Source organism: Psittacula echo (genome assembly GCF_963264785.1).
Source record: "Psittacula echo genome assembly, chromosome: 3".
NCBI classification, from domain to species: domain Eukaryota; kingdom Metazoa; phylum Chordata; class Aves; order Psittaciformes; family Psittacidae; genus Psittacula; species Psittacula echo.
Genome location: NC_137736.1, coordinates 57,478,020 through 57,493,343, shown reverse-complemented (window position 1 = coordinate 57,493,343; position 15,324 = coordinate 57,478,020). Strand labels below are relative to the sequence as shown.

The 15,324-nt window shown below is 36.0% G+C and overlaps 1 protein-coding gene across 6 annotated transcripts in view; it reads right to left on the bottom strand.

Moving 5' to 3' along the window:
• Nucleotides 1-15,324, bottom strand: part of HERC2 (HECT and RLD domain containing E3 ubiquitin protein ligase 2) — a 105,314-nt gene that overhangs the window by 67,984 nt on the left and 22,006 nt on the right. For 3 of the 6 annotated variants that reach the window (XM_080613001.1, XM_080612998.1, XM_080613002.1), the window contains exons 5-15: nt 10,149-10,365; nt 8,430-8,530; nt 7,485-7,641; nt 6,519-6,629; nt 6,023-6,194; nt 5,269-5,442; nt 4,467-4,655; nt 3,693-3,844; nt 2,717-2,913; nt 2,123-2,236; nt 514-765 (exon numbers count right to left, since the gene is read on the bottom strand). In XM_080613001.1, the coding sequence (XP_080469127.1) occupies nt 514-765; nt 2,123-2,236; nt 2,717-2,913; nt 3,693-3,844; nt 4,467-4,655; nt 5,269-5,442; nt 6,023-6,194; nt 6,519-6,629; nt 7,485-7,641; nt 8,430-8,530; nt 10,149-10,365 (1,836 nt within the window). The remainder of the gene's footprint in view (nt 1-513; nt 766-2,122; nt 2,237-2,716; nt 2,914-3,692; nt 3,845-4,466; nt 4,656-5,268; nt 5,443-6,022; nt 6,195-6,518; nt 6,630-7,484; nt 7,642-8,429; nt 8,531-10,148; nt 10,366-15,324) is intronic. The other 3 variants (XM_080613000.1, XM_080613003.1, XM_080612999.1) reach the window with 3 other exon arrangements.

Genomic DNA, 15,324 nt, shown 5'->3' with positions numbered 1-15,324 from the left:
CAGAGCAATAAAGGATGTTTCTTACTCATCTTCTCCTATAGAACTCAGGTTTCTCTCAAATTCAAGAAGTAATCTTCACTTTATTACAAAATAGTCAAAAGTACTGGCACAAACACAGTTTTAACATTATTTGTTGCCTGTGACTGTCATTTATTCCATTCACATGCCCTAATCTAAGCGTAAATATATCTTTTTAATATATATTCCTTTGCATAACAATGTAAAGGTACAGGTTCACATAAACCCTTAACTCATAATAAAAGAAAAGCAGTAAGAATACAAGACAAGCAGCATTTAAAAGTCATAATATAGTGTCTCTAAGTCCGCTAAAATTTTAAAGGTATAAAAGCAGAAGTCCTGGGAAATGTGCATTATCTTTTTCAATGCAACCAGCATAAGAGTATGACAGAGTACATGGTACTATCATTCTTAAAGTTGAGGTCATTAGTGTCTCGTAAAAGACTGAAATGACAGCAAAAAGAACTTTGGAATACTTTCAGCTCTGGTTACTACCTTTCAAGCCGTCCAGCAGTTTTGGATATCGAACATGCTCTTCAGTTCCATGCCCAAGTCTCTGATTGTCACCTTTGCCCCAGGTGTAGACCTGGCCATCTTTGGTTAATGCAATAGAAAACTGACTCCCACAGCGTACTTTCACAATGTCCAGATCTTGAAGTTTTTCTATTAATTTGGGAGTCTTGCAACCATCACTGCCTCCTCTTCCCAGTTTTCCATAATCTCCATCACCCCAAGACCATACTTGGCCTTTAAATCAAGAGAAAGAAAACAAAAATGCTGCATTACTTTTTCATGTAATGAAGTTATCTGTTTTGACAAGCAAGTTCTTAGAAAGATAAGAGTCTATAATAAGCAGAATTTTCAAATTGTAATTTAAGAATAGCAGTTATAAATTAATTTTTAATTCTTCATGAAAATATGAAGAAAAATATTAGAAAAGTTTTCATGTTGATAGAACTAAGGGCAGCACATAACAGGCACTGCAAATTCATCAGGGTACAGAAATTCCTTCTTAAAAACATATGAAGTAAAGACTTACTGCAAATCAAACCTGTGGTTAAAACTGCCTTCTTTTATTATAAGGCGTCACAAGAACTTGCAAAATCTTTTTCCGCATTAAATGGCCACATAGTCTGTGAAACCTGTTTTAATTTGCAGTTGTTGTCATTCAACCATTTCACAAAAGAAGAGTAATTAAGAGTGCCATTGTCTATCATGTACTTTTGAAATACACTACTAAATCTAAGCCCTGATGTAGGAACTTTGAAATAGTCCAAGTCATTCTGCATCTTCATTAAATAAAATTATGGTTCAGGAATGGTAAACATACACTTGTCCAAAAAGAAAGTCTTGGTTTATATTCTGATGCATTTATGTTCCCTACTTGCATAAGCTAGTCCCTAAGGTACTCTGATAAGAAATGGAAGCATGCAATGAGGACACCAGGGAGTAGGGGGTAGGTAGTTGGGTTTCCATTTCCTGAATGAGTAAATCTTGCAGCTTTTAAATTCTGCACATCCACATAACCAGTTACATTTTAAAAGAGCTTCCAAGCACTAGCTGCTTTCTCAAGGATGACTCTGGTGCTTAACCTCACACAGTGAAATCCAGGTTTTGAATCTGTCTCACCCTAGGCACCTCACTCAGAGATGCAGGGAAGCAGAATTTCTATACGGTCTCTCTTTGGCACTTCCCATGGGTTAACACAGACAACTTTCTTACTCGAAAGTCTGGCTGTTGTGACAACATGAGTTATCTGCACTCACATAATAGTGAATAAAACTTTGATGTGTACATACATATATGTAAATTTTTGTGTGTATATTATACATTTACATTCTAATTTTACACATATATGCCATATATGGAAATACATATGCAAATTCATAATTAATAACTTGCATATTTACGCATGGGCATATACCTGCATACATTATATGTGCAATTACACATTTTGCATTTCTCTTTCCCCAAAAGGAATTTCAGCTTCTTATTTTTACAGAGTTCAAGCCACTAGAAATAAGCATATCTAAGGTATAAATATCTTCAGAACAAAAGGAAGAAAAGGCAAGCTTAAAGTGTCATGCTATATTTTGCTACTAACCGTTTTCAGTAACTGCAAGAGTCTGAGCATCTCCACTCCCACAGGACACATCAATAACTTTGAGTCCTTTCAGCCCTGTGACCAGCATTGGGATGGTCTGATCTTCACTGGAACCTTCAAAACAAAGTAGTTCTATGAGAAGCAAAACCAAGTAGGCCTGGTAGGTTCTTTGGTTTTGTCTTGTTTGGTTATTGTTTGGGTTTGGATTTTTTTTTTTTAATTTGCTTTTGGGTGTTTTGTTGAGTAGGGGCAGAAGGGTGCTGGTTTGGTTTTGTTTTCAAATTGGAGCACCATGATTAAGCTCCCATAAGGTTTCTTAGGTATCTAATATGTATTTAACCCATGAGATAGTCTTTGCTTCACAAGGAAGGGAACAGAAAACTGTAGATTCTTCTTATCAATCCAATTGCTTTTTTTCACATAATTCATAGAAATTGAATGGTTTTGAGGCAGTCCCCCTTAATCATTTCAATTCATTTGAAGCCACATACAGTTCTCAAATTAGCTTTAGGTGAGTTGGATAAAATATCATTTGAGACAGGCACTAAACAACTCTTTGACAAGCAATTTACTTTAAGGTATCAGGTAACATACCATGGCCAAGCCTGCCATAGTTTCCTCGTCCCCATGTATATAGCTCTCCTTCAGCAGTAATGGCTGCACTATAGGTGCTTCCGCATGCAATATGAACAACGTGTTTCCCAGCTTGCTTTCCCGATAAAGCAGATATCATCTTAGGTTCCTCCAGAGGGCTATTTAAAGAAAAAGTGGCATATTTCACAAAATGTGATCTGGTGAGTAGATAATAAAAGGTGTGACATACTTGTTAGAAAAGAATTGCTGCAATTCTACTTGCAAACCTTACTATTAGTCTGAAGCTGAAAGATATAAATAGAGCTATAAGCCAAAAATTAAGTTCAGTTGTTCAACAACATACAAACCACTGAAGGAATTTCTGACAACTATGACTTCTATTTCCAATTAAATAAACGCAGTCTTCTCAAATATTACTTTTAATTACTTTATCTGAACAATTAACAATTGATTTCATGACACTGCTAGCTATCCCTTGTGCAGTTACTCCTTTGCTTTTATAGGGAACTCAGCACTGGAGGAAGACACTTAAAAATTCTAAAATACATTACTGTACAACCCTCACAGAAAATCCATGTAGAAGACTGCTCCTACACAGAAGCAAGACAGTAATGTTATTGCTTAACACAAGGGAAAAAAAATATATGCAACATGACTGCACAGGAAATGATGACCCCACTCTGACATTTGAGTCAATGTTTCCAGAGAAAATGTGCTGTGGATTCATAAAACCATAATTAAAGGACCTAATAACAGCGCAACCACTACTGCACCCTCTATCTACAAGTATCTCAGAAAGCAGCATTAATACAGAACCCAGAACATTACAGGCAGAGAAAAAAGTGCAAGGAAAATGCAACTTCTGTTCAATAGCAGAGACTGCTGTCAAATAATGAACGTGCTTCTTCACAGAACAGTTTTTATTATGAATTCAGAACACTGGCAAATAACTGCTATGATTATTTTTATTACATACACTGTATCTCCATGGCCTAGTCTTCCACCATCTCCACAGCCCCAGGAGAAAACTTCACCATTTGCTGACAAAGCAAGATAGTGATGTCCATCTGAATGCGCTGCTATCTTCACAATATTTCTAGAAGCTAGACTCTGCACCAGCTGTGGTCCCTGTGAACCAAACAAAAGCAATACACTTACAAAAAAGGCTTATATTTTCCATCACTTGTCTAGAATAACTAGGTATAGTTTTCCTTTATCAAAACTTGCACTCAAATCAATGAAGCAAAAGGTACAAGGAAAAAAAAAGGTCAAATCTACTATTTGAGTCTGACAGGAACAATGCTTTGAAGTTATTTTCTTCCCATTCTTATCAGGTCTTCAGTATACATGAGAATGGTGTTAATCTCACAGGCAAATCTTAGTTACAAGTGTTTCTATAACTACACAGTTTAGGCACAGTGTTACATCACTGAAGTAAAACCCATTTCACATCTGCCAATTTCTGAAGTTGTTATCAAGGCAAGTGTATCAATGAAAGTGATTATCATTGTATTCAAACCTCTAGCCTGATAAACATTTCAAAAAACAGATGCATTTCATCAAATCAATACAAAAATATCAAAACCACTATTTCTGAAAGTTCAAAAACAACATCCTAGAAGCTCAGAAAAATCAGCACGTCTCAATCTACTCTTCCAAGAAACTGTAAACAGTTAAAGGAGCAGGCTTATGCTATGAAATAATACAGAAAAGGAACACATTTTTGAATGCATGTAAAAAAACCTCTCACCAGAGTATCACTGTTGTATGCTTGTGTATAAACTCGTCCATTTCTAGATAGTATTAGAAAACGTTTCTCTGCACAGGCAACCTGCACGACACCAAGATTGGCAAGTCCTTCACACTGAATTGGACCACTCACATTAGCATAGTATTTCCAACCTATTAAACCCCAAGCGATGACCTCTTGCAGAGATCCCTAGAAAATAAGAAATTCTGTAAGTACTAATTTTGAAATACGCAACTTAATAAAATGCATAGACTAGATTATTTTTTAAAGCTTTATGTGTCAAACATACTCAAACCTGTGATAGTCATTACTGCCAGTAGTCAATAAAGCTTACCTATTAACAGATATCAAAAATAAAGGCTTGTCTGCATCATATTCAGTTTATTCAGTCCAGTACTGAATAAGCTATAAATATCTACAGTAAGTGTTCAGAAGTTTTCAAAGTTGGGAAGCTTAACAGTTACTTTTTTTTTTTTTTAAAATACATCAGACCCCCAACATTTATAAAGCCTGGTCTTGAGCGTTTACTCTGATAAACACACAGAACAGCCTGAAATATGTCAGAATAAGCCACAGTGTTGTCATAAGAAAGAACGGTTCACAAACCACAGAATTATATTCCAAGACTGACTGAAAGAACACTGATATAAGATACCAAAGTAAGACAAACATAGGCCACTCAAGGTTACCCTGTAAAAATTAAAAGGAAATCTGAAGACTCTTAGGAGTTGTTTTCCTTCGAAACTGAAAATCAGTTACACTTTCAGAAAAAATATCTTATGAACTTTGACATTGCAGTTACCTTATGAGATGTAGGAGAGCTGCACTGTGGAGGCATACATGGAGTGGCTAGGCGATCTAAATGGGCCATGATCACAACGGCTGTTTGTCTCAGATCAATCGCTAGCTCATTATCCTGTGGTAAAGTCAGATACCTCAGAAAACTTTCATTTGGACTCAGAGGGTAAGTCAGGAGCTAGAAGAGAAAAATGAGGAGTCAGAAGAACCCTCAAGGTATTTTGATGCCACTACACATACAGACAATATATTTTAGCCATGCTGAGTATCTGCACAAGATTAAGAGAAAACAAATAAACTCTGTACATCTCTTGCTTGCAGTAGAGGAAAATTCCAAACACATATGTTGAAAATATAGTCAGAATATGAATGTAACAGAAACCTACAAGCATAAAACTGATTTACTATGTTTTACCAACCTCAATAATATCCACCAAGAGTCATAGTTCAATTAACTTCAAACACAACTAAATAAAAATGAGTATGCAGAAAAGTTAACTGGCTACATATCCAAGTTAATTATCACAAAATCATTAACTCTGAAACACAATGCTTACCTCTAATTATACTACAACATTCATTCTCCTACCTCAAGAAACTCAAAACATACGCATGAAAACCAAACAACAGTGGTGTATACACATCTTACATGGAAAACACTACTGCCAACTTTGTTCAGATAATTTTAAAATTTTAGCCAGCCAAATTAAATTTGATACCAGCATAATATCCTCAGATTATTTAGAAAAGGCAAGTACCTGAATCTCTTCCTCAGCATTGGGCACATCTTTATTACATATTATACTTTGAAATCTCTGTAGCAAAGGTAGAAGGGGTGCACTTGTTCCCTGTGCAGATCGTTCATTGTCCGTTTCCCTTGTTCCATTATCCCAAAGTTGAAGCAACAACATAACTGCTGACAACATTTGGCTGAAAGACGAAGTTCACATTTTTTATTAATAAGCATTTCTAAAAACATTTTTTTGGTTGTCCATACAATTCACTTTCTACATTTTGAATCTTAGCAATATCAGACATCACAGCTTTCCTTTTTAAACAGATTATCAATATAGCAAAAATGGGACTTTGCAATCTAGCTAACATAAGACCTTGACCACCACTGCATTACTGAAAAAGTTCATATGCTTTGAGCCACAACTATTACATTAATCCCAAACCCATGAAAACTGAAAACAGGCACTGCTCAGGCCGTTCCAATAGACAGAGATGTTTAAAAACCAGAGTGTTTCTCACCTTAATGTACCCCTCTGCACTGCCAATTCTAGCAATATGGCAAGTGCCAAGTGCTGGTCTTGTAATGGAATGTTTCCTGGCCCTTTGGTACTGGGAGCTCCATGTACATCTCTAGAAGTCAAACAGTATGTATTAAGTAAAAAGTGATTGGAAACAATACATGGTTGCTTACCAAAATCATCTACAACACACCAAGAATCACTAAACTTCCAGAAAAATATAAAACTGGTGATGAAAGCAGGTGTGAAGAAAAGCTGACACATCCCACACAAGATCAATTTTTTGAGTGGCAGCCCAAGCTCTATTAAACATGTTCAAAACATGAAAAACTTTTTCACAGGTGAAATTAAAACATCCTTATAGTGGATATCATAAAGAATGTAGTTCCAGTATTCAAAAGATAATTTCTGGCAGCTATGTAAAAATGTAACTTCAAGCTTCCTCGAGTAACAGGGAAAGAGCAGGGAAGTGCTCTAAGTCCAATAGGAATGTTTTTTCCCCCTCACATGCACGGAAGTCTGCATTATTTTAGTATACTAGAGAGGAACAATTAAGTGTACACATATACTGTATTACCAAAGAACTCTACATGCCAATACAGTTTACACTAATGAAACACTATTTTTCAGCTAAGTCTACATGCAGTGATTCAGAATATTCAAATTCTTATTTTCCGTGAACAGGTGAAGCCTTGAGTGACATGGTCTAGCATGAAGTGTCCCTGCCCATGCCAGGGGGGCTGGAACTCAGTGATCTTAAGGTCCTTTCCAACCCTAACCACTCCATTATTCTATGAATTCAATCATATTTAAAGAACATAATTTCCATAGTTCATATATGAGCAAAAGCAATCTTTTTAATTTTACATAAATTATTACACTTATACCATTAGCTGCTATGAGATGCAAGTTTGCCATTTAACAGCTACTTCAGCAGTGCTCAAAAAAAAAAAAAAAAGAAACTTACCCAGTCACAACAGACCTTAGGAATTTAGTAGCTCTTTCCACCACTTCCAGCCATACAGAAGATACAGTCCCTTCATCAAAAAGGGACGCCTCTGGTAAAGCTCGTAGCGCATCAAGTGATTCCTGTAGCAATTCACTGCACAGGTCTGCATCTTCACCTAAGGAACACAGTAATATTAGTTACATCTCCCGTAACACACAAGTTTTGCAATTTTTTGTATACAATGTTTTGTGGTTTTTTTTTTTTTTATGTCAAGCATACATGTTCCTTAATAATATGTGCAAAGTTCTCAAATTTCACATTTTGACTGCAAGATTTCTGAAGAGCTATCTGCTTCACAAAAAATAGTCAAAAAGATTACAACTCTTAAACCAGCTCATTCCACTATGCATCTGCTTAGGAAATCAGAAGAACTAGGGCTGGCTGGACAAAGAATGAGCTGCGATCTGAACAAACACTGTTTGTTCAGACAAACATTCTGCCATCAGAGAAGCAGACAGTAAAGTGACACATACGACAATTCTGCCAACCTCTGCAATTTGACAATCACTGTCAAGTACACAAATCAAACACAAGTTTGACACTACTGCGCCCAAATCGTTTTTGTTGCTGTCATGAAGTAATAAAGTGGATCGACTTTGTCTTAAGAATAGATCTCACTTTTCTGAAACCTGGCATTAAAAGGCATATTCTCTTAATGAAATACCAATTTGCCTTTGTAAGCATAAAAGGATCCTAACAACACAGCCTTGGTAGTGGCTTGGATGGCTTTGATGAGCAACAGTACTGCTTGGCATAGTACTACATAAACATAAAACACAATTATGCAAATCTGATGTTTACAAATGTATAGTTCCATGCAAATACCTAATAGACACAGATGCTTTAATGAATCATCTGTCTTCTAATGAAAAATACATGCAATAAGCTACAAAGTAGACCTACCTGACCTCCAGGCTCTACGAAGGAACGCAAACGCAAATGAAAGTGCTGCTCGGGATCCGACTCGTGCAAGTCCTTCTACACCTTTGCCTACAGGTCTTGGGCTAAATAAAATTATATATACATTGTCTTAGTGTAATTTATATTATAATAATATATATTTATATTAGTAGCTATTTGTATAACTTGTATATTCAACAATTTAACAATTTAGCTATATGCATGCATATATAATTACACAATTTTCATTTGTAAAGAACTGTAATTGTCTCTTGAGAATGAAGGTGATCAACATCGAGATGTCAACAACAAAACCTTAACTTCAGCTGCCTGAAAGAACAACCAGTTCAACCCCCAACATTAAAAAGCTCCAGAGAAATAATAAACTAGACTGGCATAATTGTCATCAGAAAGATGCCTATAGTTCTGCAGAGTGAAATTATGATCATGTATTTAAGATACAGAGACATAAGATACTTCATGTACTCACTATCTACTCAGGAAGTTTATATTTCTAGATAATTTGGACTGCACAGATTATGCTTATAGACTATTTCTTTATGAAGCTTCAATTACTAATAATTAATTCCATCAATTTTGTCATTTCTTATCTTTCCATTCAAGTGTCAATGTTATTAATCTCTCTTTGCAGCTTCTGCATTGGTGTGTGTAAGGAAGAGATAGCTTGAACTTTCATTAATACCCACTGGGCTCACATACATTTCTCCGAACTTTTCTTTTCATGCTAACAATCCCATTAATTTAAGTAAGCATTCCTTTGTACTTAATGACAGGAGATTCCCTACTGCTCCCTCTCAGAAGAACATCAACAATTCTGGATTTTTAATCTCACATCAAAAGAAAGTGAACTGCTTAAGACTTTTTCAAGAGAGAAGAGAATTACACTGGCATTTTTAGCAATCTGATAACTTAAATATACTAATGCTCCTTTTTAATCAGAACTAAAAAAAAAAAAAAAAAGCCAGACAGCAGATTACTGAAGGGAAAAATATCACTGTCAGAACTTCAATCACATAATAACTAATCATGATATTAACTTATTGCCTCCTTTCCTTTTAGAAGCTAGAGACAACCTAATATAAAAATTTCCCAGGCTGAACTACTTATTCTGTCAGACAGCAACCTTGTTCAGCTACTGAATAGCCTTCTTAATGCCTCATCTGATAGATTTTTCTATTTTTAGGTCAATAAGCTATCAGACGATTTCTTATTGAGTTAGTTCTTTTGAAACAGTTTCTCACCCAAGCTAACAAAAACTATGCTCAACTTTCATGTATTTGTATTTTTAAACTTATTATATGCCTTAATTGAACAAATATTGACAAAAATGTATTAATGTTATTAGAACCAAGTAACCTCCACCAGCATCATTTCTGAAATAAGCCTCTCCATACTTTTTGAGTAGAACAAAAGTAATGCCTCAATAAAAGTATATTTACAGCTCAAAGAATAATATCTACAGCAACGTATTATAATAAAAACCCACTAGTATGAACAGAGACCCTATAAGCAAGCATGAGCTGAAAAGAAAAACTGTGCAGCAGGTGACAGCACGTAAAACCATCTTAAGAAATAAGAAGAGTTTCTTTACTGCTAATGTTTCACAAGGAGGAATAAATCACATTAAGCTCTCACAGACAGGTTGACAACCTTTCTATAACTTTCCTTAATGTATTAACTTGTTCATGCTTGTGTCATTACCTTTTCTTATCCGCAGCAGGCAGAGGAATACTGCTTTTCCACTTAACTTTGACATTCTCCTGAAGAACTGTTCTGTTCAATGCAATGAAATATCGTTCCAGGATAACTAGCCTCTGCTTTAGCCTCATAGCTGAAAGAGCTGTTGTAGCTGTTTGTGTAGCCAGAGTTTGTTGTTCCTTCACTAGTACCTGAAGGCACTCCTTCAACTCATTCACATCTGAGAATCAAAGAAGGATACTATTTTATGGGTGTTCATCTTTGTTATATATAGTATCATGAAAAATCAAGACAAATTGAAAACTGTGAAACAACCAAAAGTCCGAGCCTCAAAACCCAGTGAAATTCCCTGCTTCCATAGTTAATAGGCACATTTCTAATCCACAGGATCTAATAATCACAATCACACTTAACAAGTGTTTACACAAAGATTATAATCAAAACACATCAGAACCCTCATATTTCTTGTCTACAATTAAAACATCACAGGAAAAACTTATGTGTTTCAAAAAAAAATAATTCTTATCATCATCCAACCTGAGACTTCTCTTAAGTGCAGGCAACAACTTTGCAAGTCCTCACAAGGATACGCTTTCATTTTGCACTGATATACATTATCTTAAGTTGCTCAGAAGTTATAAAACTACTCTCAGAAGCTCTAGGATCACTGCCAATGGCTGCTAAGTTTCAGAAACAAATAATGTCAGAAATTTAAGATGCTTGCAAGTGCTATTAGCAAATAAAAGATCTGACTTACGTTCCCATGCTAGAGAATTAATTCTTCACTAACCAGAAAAAGCAGTCAATAGCTCAACATACGAATTTTAAAACAAAACTTTGGAAAACATTTATTTTTACATTCTCTCTAACAACTTTACCTGTATGAAGTATTTCAAAGTTTTGTCCCCACTATGCAGTGCATCTCTGCATACCCAGCAGAAAATTCAAATGGCCTTCTCTGCCACTGGATTGCATTGCACAGCCACTTAGTTTGTTGTCAGCCATCACCCCAGCCTGTTTTCCGCATTGCTACTCACATTTCACCACTTCATAATATGTTAGATTCCTTTCCCTGAGGCATTCACATCTTTCCACCTAACTATGAGGTCCTTAGTATAAGCCCTACAAAATTCCTTAAAGAACTCGAAAGCACAGTCGAAAATCAACAAGTTACATACATACAGCTACTTCAAATCACAAAGTAAAGTAATCCATAAATAAAACAGATGCTTGCCAAAAACATGTTTGATTTGGCTTTTATAATGTCCCTTAACATTATGGCCACATAGTAGTCTGCTCAGAAGGTTTAAAGGATGACTGTATGAGTTGTTGCTAAGTAATGTTTACTCTGACCAAGGACTTTTTGAGTTTCATGTTCTGCCAGGGAGGAGGGAAAGCCAGGAGGAAGCAGAGACAGGACACCTTACCCAAACTAGCCAAATGGGTATTCCATACCATAGCACATCATAGAATCATAGGATAGTATGGAAAGGACCTTAAGATCATCTAGTTCCAACCCCCCTGCCACGGGCAGGGACACCTCACACTAAACCATGTCACTCAAGGCTCAGTCCAACCTGGCCTTGAACACCGCCAGGGATGGCGCATTCACAACCTCCCTGGGCAACCCATTTCAGTGCCCCACCACCGTTACAGTGAAGAGCTTCTTCCTTATATCCAATCAAAACTTCCCCCTTGTGTTTTAATACAAAAGTATTAAGTATGAAGTAAGAAATGACCATACTTTCTGCTTTACAAAGAGACTTTTCTTAACATTGTTCTTTTTGGCAAGTGATTTCCTTCTGCATATTCATTATGGTCTATTTTTTCACTATCTATATGAAAAAATGAAAAATGGGGGGGTGGGGTGGGAACACAAGGCAACTTAACACTTATGTTTGAGGAAGAGAGTCTATACTCGGTGCTAAGAAATCAAGCCCTAGGTGCCAGACTCAGCACGGTCTATAAGGTAACACAGAGCCACAGCATTCATCATCCCTTTATAGCTGGCAACTAATCTAAATGTGGGCACACTCTGAATTTATTTCTGAGAGTTGAAGAATTAGATGGAAAAGTCCTTCATTTCAAAATAACATACTTCTTAAACACATGTCATGGGGACTACTGGAAAGAAACACTTGGGACAGACAGAGCCCACCTACAATTCTCCAGCAATTACTTCACAGGGAACTTTTGCTAGAAGTGTATAGCTACATACCATTCAAGTCACTTTGGATCGGCCACAGGACTGCCGTTATTAGCATTCCAATCTTTCTGATACAATTGGTGACACAAACCACTGTTAAGAACTCTGAATGCTTAGAAAACAGAATCCTATGGAAGCACATAGAATGCACACACATCATGCAGTACCAGTTGAAAGCTGGCCATTTTATACACACACACTATTGTGTCTTGGCAGAAAAAAAAAAAAAAAACAAAACACAATTTCATAGCAGCACCTAAAACTCAGTTCCTAATGTTTCAGCAATACATACAGGATGGCCTGTAAGATACTCAACACCATACTCAATGATCTGATAGGACAACTTGCTCATTTGACAAAAAAATTAACATTATTGTGAGTTCCAAATACCTCAAAGATTCAGTTCTGTTTTAATACAAAAATCTGTAGTTTCACCAACTATGCAATTCTTCACTAAACAAAACCTCACAATAGCACTTTCTAAAGTAAACTATTTTAAAAGCAAGTTATTTTGCTTTCCTGTCAATCAAGTCAACATCAACAAATAAAGTCAAATTAAGACAATACCAAAACTGTCTTCACTTTTTATGCAGAAAAAGGGCTAGAAAGAGCTCAATTTTCAAGTGAATGGCCCTAAAAATCACAATGTTTTATATTCAGAAACTAGTAATATTAAGAACTGTTCCTTACAATATACTGTTTTCTTAACAACTGCATACAAAAATATTTTTCTAACGGAAAATATCATTTACCCTCTATGAGATTCAAACCATATAAAAATAACCAGCATGAACCACAAACTTTTTGTCAATGGATTTAGTTATAATAAAAATCTTTTCTTTCCCCCTTCTCACCTTGCCTTCAGTATCTCAAATGGCTACAACTTTAGGAAAGCTTTCCACCAAAATTAAATTATTCCACTCATGTATTTTATACATACTTCTTTAGTATTTCAAAAATGTGAAAGCAAGCTCATATGCAAAGCATAATAAAGGCTGGAACAAGTTATAGTAGTCCTATAATTCAGACATCCCAAAATTGAACCAAGGACTGTCTTGGTTTATTAAAAGAAATACTATTTTTAAATGAGATGTATCTACACATTTTCCCACTTTAAATCTTCTCTTATTCCATAAGTAAATTTATCTTTACAAAAATTCAGTTCATCTTTAGAAAGATCTAAATATATCTGGGAATCAACCTAGTGAAATTGACTTCAATAAACCCTCGAGTCTGAACAACACTACCAATGAGCTAAATAGTCTAATGAGAGAATAGCTTATTAATAGTAACGATTCAAATTTCATCTGAGAAGGTTACAGGGAACTCTTTGCACAAAATTGTTCATATGCCACTATGCCAGCCCCTGATGCTAACCATCCCTTGCAATGCTTTGCTTTGTCAGTTATTTTACAAAGGGTGGAGCCAGATTACTTACTTAATCCATATCTAGAACGTAAGCATTGAAGTCATACCATAAAAGTTTAAATTCTCAAACTAACATTATCAGAATACTTGTTAATTGACAGCTACAGTCAGACACATTTCTGGCTGCAGTAGAGACACGGAAGGGTTTTAACATCTTCTGTTATAACTTATCACATCTCTCCTTCCCCTCAGCAACTAACATAACTACACGTCTTCACTTCGTAATTCACCCTGCCAGAAGTTCTCCGCATTAGAAGGAAAAATACCAGTAGTGTTTAACCCAGGTCATCTGACAGAACAGAGTAAAGAAGTGACATGTTATTTAGGTAAGCCAGCAAAACTGGGGGACAAAACAAGTAGCTGAAGACAGTAGCTTCTTAAACCATCTCAGCCACCGCCAGAACACCAACCCGACATGAGTCTAAACAAGCAGACTGTCCAACAGCACATTTGCTCCTGTCCTAGCAGCTCAGAAGAAAAAAAAAAAAACCACCACACACACACAAAAACACACAAACCCAAAATTAGCCCATACTTAATGGTTTCTTCACACTTATTTCATCAGCCCTTGTAGGGAACAGCACAGGCTTGTAACTGATAAATCAAGGGCCTTAAAAATGCCAATACCAAACTGAAAAGTTTCAAGAACTTTGGTTGAGTCACAAGCTTTATTAAAAGCAAATATAGATGTTACAGTGTGGGGAGATTTCAGACTTCAAAAATCAAAAAACATATGAAACAGAATTTGGCAAGAATCTACTGTTATAATGAGCACACATTCCTGCCAGCAGCATAACTAAGGTGCTTGAATTTCCTAGAGATTATTATATTTTGTCTCTTTCCCCTTCTACTACATGTCATTTCCACTGTACATACAGTAGACAGAGGATGCAATTGGCTTGGCTTAACAGTCGTCTAATGACCCTGCAAAAGCCATTGCCACAGAATGAGTGGATTCCTAAGTCAGAGGGAAAGGCAAAAATATAATCACATACACACAATTTTCTTCAGAAACAAGGCTAAATATGCTCCAAAAATTATTTTATACCAAAGAATGTAATTCCTAAAGGGCATTTAGCTTTCAGCTTCCTTCTGTCTGCTCCCCTATTCAAAAAATGATCAACAGCAGACATCACCTTATTAGTATTCAGCAGGAGCAATAATGAATAGTTGTGTGCACATTGAGCATGCATCTCACTACATGGCTGAGTACTTAACTTCCTAAGTTTTGTATCATGAGCAATACTTGTTTAAATTGATGCTCAAATACTCGTGCATAGAAAGGAATAGCAAGAAAGGAGACTCATGTGTTTGTGTGTAAAAATACACACATACACATACCTCTTAAGAACATAAACAGCAACCAAACAGATACTTGGAGCTGGACAACAGCTTTCAAGTTGGGGGCAGGGTAGGAGGCGAGTTAAAATCTGTTCCAAGTGGCAAAAAACACAGGGATGAAGGAGTTCTGAGAAGGAAAATGCAAAACAGCAAAATTTCATCCTTTGACTAAACCATTCTCTTATCAGCCCTTCCAAAAGTATA